The 7,834-nt window shown below is 34.4% G+C and overlaps 1 protein-coding gene across 1 annotated transcript in view; it reads left to right on the top strand.

Moving 5' to 3' along the window:
• Positions 1-2,285: 2,285 nt before the first annotated feature.
• The window catches only part of E23 (ABC transporter G family member E23), a 139,048-nt gene continuing 133,499 nt past the window's right edge, over positions 2,286-7,834 (top strand). Inside the window, exon 1 of the mRNA XM_089643191.1 lies at positions 2,286-3,555. Within this exon, the coding sequence (XP_089499317.1) occupies positions 3,431-3,555 (125 nt within the window). The 5' untranslated portion in view covers positions 2,286-3,430. The remainder of the gene's footprint in view (positions 3,556-7,834) is intronic.

The following is a 7,834-nucleotide window of genomic DNA, read 5'->3' as shown; positions in this document are numbered from 1 at the left end:
GTTTCGGAGAATTTGAAAAATTCTTCAAATTTCAAAGTTAATTTTCAAGTTTCGTGAAAGATTTTTTCAAATTCTGTTAATGATGTAATAACAGAACTTGAATAGGACTTTCATAGAACCTAAAAAAAGGAAATTGAAATTTGTGAATTGTTGAAATTTTCCGAAACAACCCGTCCTTAGTAAATTACTAATATATTATCACGATGTCGGAACATATGTTCAAAATTCAAATATTTTCGCATTTCATCATTTTTCCGGAAGTTTATCAGGAAACCTGTTAATTCATTCGTTAAGGCCTGCAATACCGTTTTTAACCGGATTACAAGTAATTTAAAGACATGTGCTGAGGTGTTCGCAATTTTAGATAAAATATTGTAATGCATTCTTGAGTATAAACATAGCATCGTTTTTGAAATTATTAATAAGGATACTATAGTTCTATCAAGTTAAAAAAAACTTAGTTTAGTTATCAAATATAGTTGCATTTTATGTACTGGCTCGTATTTTCGAAGATCGTATTTTAACCGTCTCAGCTGAAGACACACGTCTAATGAAGTCGCATGAAAAATTAATAAAATCTCTTAATCTAAAGCAGAATGATAAGAAAATTTTAGGACATTTTTTTAATAGTAAATAATATTACGATCTATTGAAATAACAATGTTCCCCAGTACCTACTTTTGAATTGGCTTAAAGTGGACATAACCGCAGAAGATATTTAATTGAATCACTTTTTTATTGTTCGATAACAGACTTTTTAAATTGTTTTTTTTTTTTTTTTTTTTTTTAATTATTGTAATTTATTTATTTAACGCCCAGAGGGCTTTTACATGGTTGGTAGTATAATTTTAATTTGACAGATACTTTGAAACATAAAGAATAAGAATAAAATTACATTTGATAAAAGCTATGCAACAAGTGAAACAGAAAATTACAGCTATTTGTAGGTTTACATGATGTGTTTAGGAGTATTGTTGAAATAAATGTTTTAAATGATCCACAAAACTTGTCAATTGAATATGTCAACATCACAAAAAAAAAGATAAGTCATCCATTTATAATTTAAGATTTCTTATTTTAACATTCTTCATTTGTGAAGATACACACAAATTTGATTTTTAAATTAGGAATTTGAAACAAGCAATTTACGTCAAACTTAAAAATATAATTTTAATATTTTACTTTTATTATTTTATTCGAAGAGTAATGATTGGAAATTTGGATAACTTTTATTGCGATTTTTACAGTATTGTACTCAAAGAGTACTACGGTGGAGTACGGGCATAGTCGAAATATTTGTCGAAATAATTTGATGATGTTTTTATTTAATCGCTCAACTTTATATTATTAATTAACGTCCAGTCTTTACAAATAATTATTTAAAAGTTTTAATTTTTGTTATGAAGGTTATATCATTGACCCATAAAATAGCGAAATTTAAAATTGAAGACAAAAAAATTGAAATTAACTTTTATTGAACGTAGTGAAAATGGAAGTAAGCAAGTCTTTGTATTTTCGATAAAAAACAATTATTTTTATTATTATTAAAATATACAACGAGAAATAAATAAAATTTTTGCGAGTATAAATGCATTTATATCGCACAGAGTTTTGGCGGCCGAGCGGAATGAGCCGAAGAGTCACGAGGCTGGCCAAGTACTGCGTCGTTCCGTGCAAGAGCGTCTTGCCACGCTTGATACTGAAAAGTCGGTTTTGCCCCACAAGGCGCATCAAATATTGTCATCAATAATAACAATAAGAGAAAGAATATTCTACTAGCAATCCTGGTAGGATTTTAATATTTTAACGTAAGCCGGTTTCATTTACAGAGGAAACCCTGCAAATGAGTTAAAGCGCCCTTGAGGTGATTTTTTCACGAAAACGGCGCTATACAAATAATCCAATGATAATTATTATTAAATGAAATGCGCTACTACAGTTTTCGACTACTTAATACAGATTTTCCGATTCTTAATATTAATGATCTATGCTTTCGAAATGAACATCTTGACTAGATAGGTACTTATATCACAGTCACTAGTCAGTAAACTGACAACGCAGGATTCGGTGCGAGTAGGAATTAGTATAATAGCAGTTAGTGGTTAGTGTAGTGCAGTGTAGCAACCGGTCAGCATCTGAAGTCAAGTGTCTCACAGGCACGGGGTACCGAGTTACCGAGAGCGATGCGGTTGGTATCGGCCCGTGTCCGTCCGTCGCCTGCGGCCCGTCAGTACTCAGTACGCGCTGCGTCCACCGTCGACCGCCGTCAGTCGACTTCGGAAAGCCGTGTGGTGAGTTGCGTGAACACGGTCGCTGCTCTTTCTTTCGCGCCTAAATCGCGAGTTATCACCTAACTGAAAATCGTCCGATTATTGTGGAAAAAACAAATTTTCCATAAAAGAACTGTCCGCCAAGCGAACGCTGCGCCCGAATGCGTGCACATTTTTTCTTCGCATTTTTTCATCCGTTTGACACGGTCAACGAATTTTCCTTATTGGCGACGGTACGCTTTGTGGCAAGTGCAACTGGTGGGTGCGTTGTTGTATACTTGCTATTTTTTCGATCGTATTTTAATAAAAGTGCAACAAAAAGGACATGTTCATCGTCGCATTGGTTGCCAAGATAAAAGTGCATTGAATGCAACTGTTATCTACCCCTGGTTGATTATTTAATTCATCCTGAAATAAATTTTAACTAACTGAACAATTTTCATTTAAACGACAACATTTTGTGTTTTGTGTATCTTGAATTATCTTAAATACCAGTGACAATATTTCTGAACATCGTTGTGAGCAATCTTAACTGCAGGTAGTAACATACAGCTAGTATTTCTATATAACCTGTGACATATTCAGAAGAAAGTCGGTCGTGACCGCCGTTGAACCACGACCATAAGACGTCGAGCTGCTAGTTGCACAGACTGACAGACAGCAGAGTTACAGACTGACAAAGTTACAAACTGGCAGGCCTGCAGAACACCAAGAGTCTTGCGTAGGACGATTCCACTAATATATTTACACCAAAGTCGGTTAAATTTCGTAACCATTTACCGTTGTTCAAGAATTAGGTACAAGAACAGCTGCTAGTGAACAGAGAACAGCCACACAGCAGACTGCAGCCAATATTCCTGTTGGCCTTAAAACTCTTTAACTCCTTCGGAACATTGTTAAAAACTTCCTCGTTTGTGTTTGCCCGTTTAAAACAACTAAACTTAACTTAAGTACTCGAGTCTCGATAGTGTTATAGCTTCCTGTAGATAAAACAACTTTTGAGTTCAGGGCTATCGTTGCGATTGTCCAAGGTCCCGAGCTTTGCCGTGGCACAGGGTACAGAGGTACACTGTACACTGCCTGCAGCCTGTAGACAGTAGCCTGGTAGAAGTCTGATGAAGGTGTGAGGAGCCGCTAAGCAGTTGCAGCAGAAGAGGGCCATGATCATTTCCAAGGATTTATTCCTGGTGGGAGAGCAGGATTATCTGAGACTGCCCAAGGACGAGAGACGCAAGGACACCATGCCACCCCTCACAGACCTCAAGCCACCAGATCTAGCTCCCAGGTACGTTACATTATTGCTATAATTTAATAAAATCAATATAGGAATCCGATAGAGATTTCAATTTCACATTCAATGTAATTTTAATTTTTTTTTTGATCTTTTCCGAAACTTTTAACGACACAACAATTGAATTGTGTAGGTATTTTTACGGTACAGGACCTTGAATATCACATTTGTATTGTAAAAAGAACAAGCTATAAGCTACACAACATACGTCAAAATTTGCAAAACCTCAATAATCAAGAGTTTGTAATGAACTCAAACAAACAACATAAAAGTCATATAGTATGGCGGAAAAACAAAGTATCTCTGAAAAAAATAATAGTGTTTGCATTCAGACAGCGATACAAACAAAAGCAAACCTTTCGAATACACGTACGCTATGTTAATTATACTTTGGAAGTTGACACACCTCGATTAACAATAGGTCTATTCCCAATAGAAGTGGATTCTCGCTGAGAATCTGATTTCCACAAGTGTGTTTAATGACTCCATTATAGTAACTCACGAGTTGGCTACGCTGCCGTAGCAGAAACAAGAACTAAGTCGTAGAGTTCTTTGTTATTATTGTAGGATATTGAAACCTTTACCCAGTACAGGAGTCGAACAACTCCTTGAGAGTCATTTTTATAATGAATTGATTTGAAATCTATCTCAGACTAAGAACGACTCAAATTATTTAATATCTGGTATAAGTATAAAGTCTTATTTTACCGTGTAAGTTTGTAAATACACTAACATTAGGTTTTATTGCAATGAATGTCTATTAACGCGATGCAATTTTCGCCATTCTGCTTTTTCTTTGGTAACTTATGCACAAGGGATTTTTCAGCGAGTTAAATATTTTTTTTATCAACGCAATGGCTGATATTTTTACATGTTTTTAGGTTTTAAAGGAAACGTTTACCGAATTTGACTTATTGACCAGTGGCGGCTCGTGACTTTTGGGCGTAATATAGTGCTAATATTACAATAAAATGGCATTATTGATGTTGTTGTAGCCGAAAACGTTTTATATATTTTTTTTTCGAAAATTCGATTTTTGTATGGAGATTTTTAGAAAATCGGTGCAGTGCACTGCCAAATTGAAATTCCATGAACATATTAACAACATCAATAATGTCATTTTATTTTATATTAGCACTCTAGTACCCAAAAGTCACGAGCCGCCACTGCTATTGACAATTGGACGCTTTGTCTGCTCTAAAATTCATAAAAAAACGCAACAATCGCGCGACGTGTATTGACAACGCGAATGTAAAAAAAAACGATCTGCTTAAATTCCCAATCGCCAACACTACGCTAAAAGCTTTGATGCTAATAATTTTAATCCCTCGTGAATCGGGAATGACGTGACATAATACATAATCTTCTCTGTGATATTATTGATGTATAACCTTTCCATCACCTCTGCCTACCTCTGCGGAGAAAAGGCGTAATGGTGTTTCCCAATACATTAAAAGAGCCAAGTTACTTCTTCTTCTGCTTTTCGTTGATTTTTATTGGCATTTACATCTTTTACACATCGCACGTGTAATTCACCAAAGAGTTACGTGGAATTTTCTGAACTCCATCCTAAAGCATTCTTTGAAGGGAAGGAATCAATGCCGCCGCCTTCACAATAATTTATTCAACTGTAGCCACTGAAACTAAGAGAATCTTTCACTCTGGAACAACTCTGAAATATCGTTTTTAAATGAGTAAACTGTGAAATAACACAAATAATTCAAATAAAATTTACTTGCGCGCACCGGGATTTAAACCCGCGACCTCCGGCTTGCTAGTCGAGAGCCTTACCCCTCAACCCCGGAGGCCGTGAATGTAAACAAGGAAACATAATCGATTAAGCTTTTCTTTGCTATTGATACATCGGATTAAAGATTATTGTGGCCAATATTCTTCTTCAATTTACTTTAATACTGTCACGGGATTCCATGATGAGGACGTTAGTGGAGTTATTGATGCTTTCTCTCATTCCTGCAACCCTTGTTTTCATTAAGGTTGCAAATCCGAGAACTCGTCCTTCCGCGAACATATAGGAGGAATTGCTGTACCTGAGACGTCCAAACAGCATGTGGCAATGTTAATAAATGCAATATTTATAAGTTTTATATTATATCCTTGGGTATCAGTCCACAGTCTTGTGTCACCGACTTCTGCAATTTTCTATATGAGTTATCGCGTGAACTAGCACAATAGTTGAATTGTAATTAATTATTATCTTTATATCAATGGGATTGTACCTAAATGCTGGCCTTGAAGTATGTTTTTCACACAGACAAACAGAATTAATTTTAAATCAGTTTGTTTTGCGAAATTCAATGAGATATCTATTTTTTATTCTGCACCAATTAGTTGAAATCAAATAACTACTTAATACTCATATAAATTACTTTTTCTTTGTTTTTATTATAGTTCATAATTAAATTGTGGTTAGCATGTCCAAAGACGTTGAATATTATAACTTATAACAAACGGTTTTGATATAGATACTATGGATGGGTTTGTGTATTTGGGATTGGGAAGTATGTTTGCGAGAGATGGAAAGGATGATAGAAATAGTGATAAAGGGTTAACGTAGGCGAATAAATTATTGGAGGACTGAGAGCGGTCGGCGCTAAGACAAAAATGTCCAAGCTAACGGTCTACAATGGAGTGCTCGTACCTACTCTGATGTATGGCAGTGAGGCATGGAACTGGTAGAATAAGGATGAAAGTAGGCTGAATACTGCATGAGATCTCTGAAGAGTACGCGTGTTAAAACCACGTATGATCGTGAATTTTTTTAAATGAATAATATTAAGAAAGGAACGCTTTGACAGCTTGGGCATGTAGAGCGAATAATTGAATAAAGTGTAAGGATAATATATGAAGCGAACGTGAATGGTGGAAGAATTCGAAGACGCCCGAGGGACATGGCCAAATACTTAATTCGGGAAAATTCAGAATAACAGAGGGCATGTATGAGACCGTGTATGAATGTGAATTAAGCAAGGAGTGTGTGCCAAGACAGAGTTGTTTGGTGGTCCTTCCTCACTGCCTACCCCTGCAGTGAACGGCGTGATGGTTAGATAGTTAGTCATTTCACTTCACTCGAATGTAATGCAACAGTTTATCTTCACACTTGTCTGTAAATAAAGTGTGAAGATAAACTGTTGCATTACATTCGAGTGAAGTGAAATAACTAACTATCTAGCATCACGCCGTTCTCTGCCTACCCCTGCAGAGAACGGCTTGATGTTAGATAGTTAGTTATTTCATTTCACTCGAATGTAATGCAACAGTTTATCTTCATTACATTCTCTGCAGGAGTAGACAGAGAACGGCGTGATGTTAGATAGTTAGTTATTTCACTTCACTCGAATGTAATGCAACAGTTTATCTTCACACTTGTCTGTAAATAAAGGGTTGGATACAAAGTTTGATAGTTTCGAATGTTATAAAATTAATGAACATTCATTTTATGTTTAGCCAAAAACATGCACATCATTTTTTAATTTGCTTACTAAGAAAGATAATCACAAAGCTTGAAATTTATTTAAACTTCTATTAAAATTGGATTAAAAAAAAGTTAAATAATTTCTGTGGTTTTGAAAAATGAAATCACTTATTAAATAAATAAAACCACTTGAACCTCATTACATGCGATTTTCAGAAATTCATGATAAATTTCAATAAAAGTTTTTATTTTTCTCATAAATTTTAAGTGCGGCCCAGATTTCGTAAACGATATTATTATAATCGACTTAGTTGTTCCAATTAAAATAACCACAAAGCTTTTACAAATTACCAACAAAGCCTAGACTTCTTGTAACCGAATTATGCATATATTATATCTGTTTATGCAATAATAATAATACTAATAAAAGACGAAAGATCTTTTAAAGTTCAGTGAAAAGTTTGTTTTGAAATACTTGCGGAAGATTTCTGCTCAATCTATTGATAAGCTTTTACCTTGTATTTTTGTTGTTTCGAGGCGCATTAAAATATTATATTTTCGATAACGAATTAATAAAGCTGATAAAGTGTTGTTATGAACGAAATTTTTCAATTTACTTAGAAATTGAACAAGAATTAACGAAGGTACTTACGCAATAAAAAAAATCGGTTTCCATCTTATTTTAAATATGAAAAAACTTTAATAAGACACGAGCACAAAGATTTTAATTAATTGAATTTTATAAAGGCTGAGACATATTTTCAAATTGAATTGAATTAAATTCAACAATTTAATTAATAACTAATTCAATTGTATTACTTACTTAAACGATTTACAGAC

This window comes from Hesperophylax consimilis, chromosome 1, assembly GCF_061612785.1.
Source record: "Hesperophylax consimilis isolate HC1 chromosome 1, BYU_Hcon_1.0, whole genome shotgun sequence".
In the NCBI taxonomy this organism is placed as follows: Eukaryota; Metazoa; Arthropoda; class Insecta; order Trichoptera; family Limnephilidae; genus Hesperophylax; species Hesperophylax consimilis.
The sequence above is the reverse complement of the archived record's forward strand: the minus strand, read 5'-3'. Positions and strand labels throughout refer to the sequence as shown.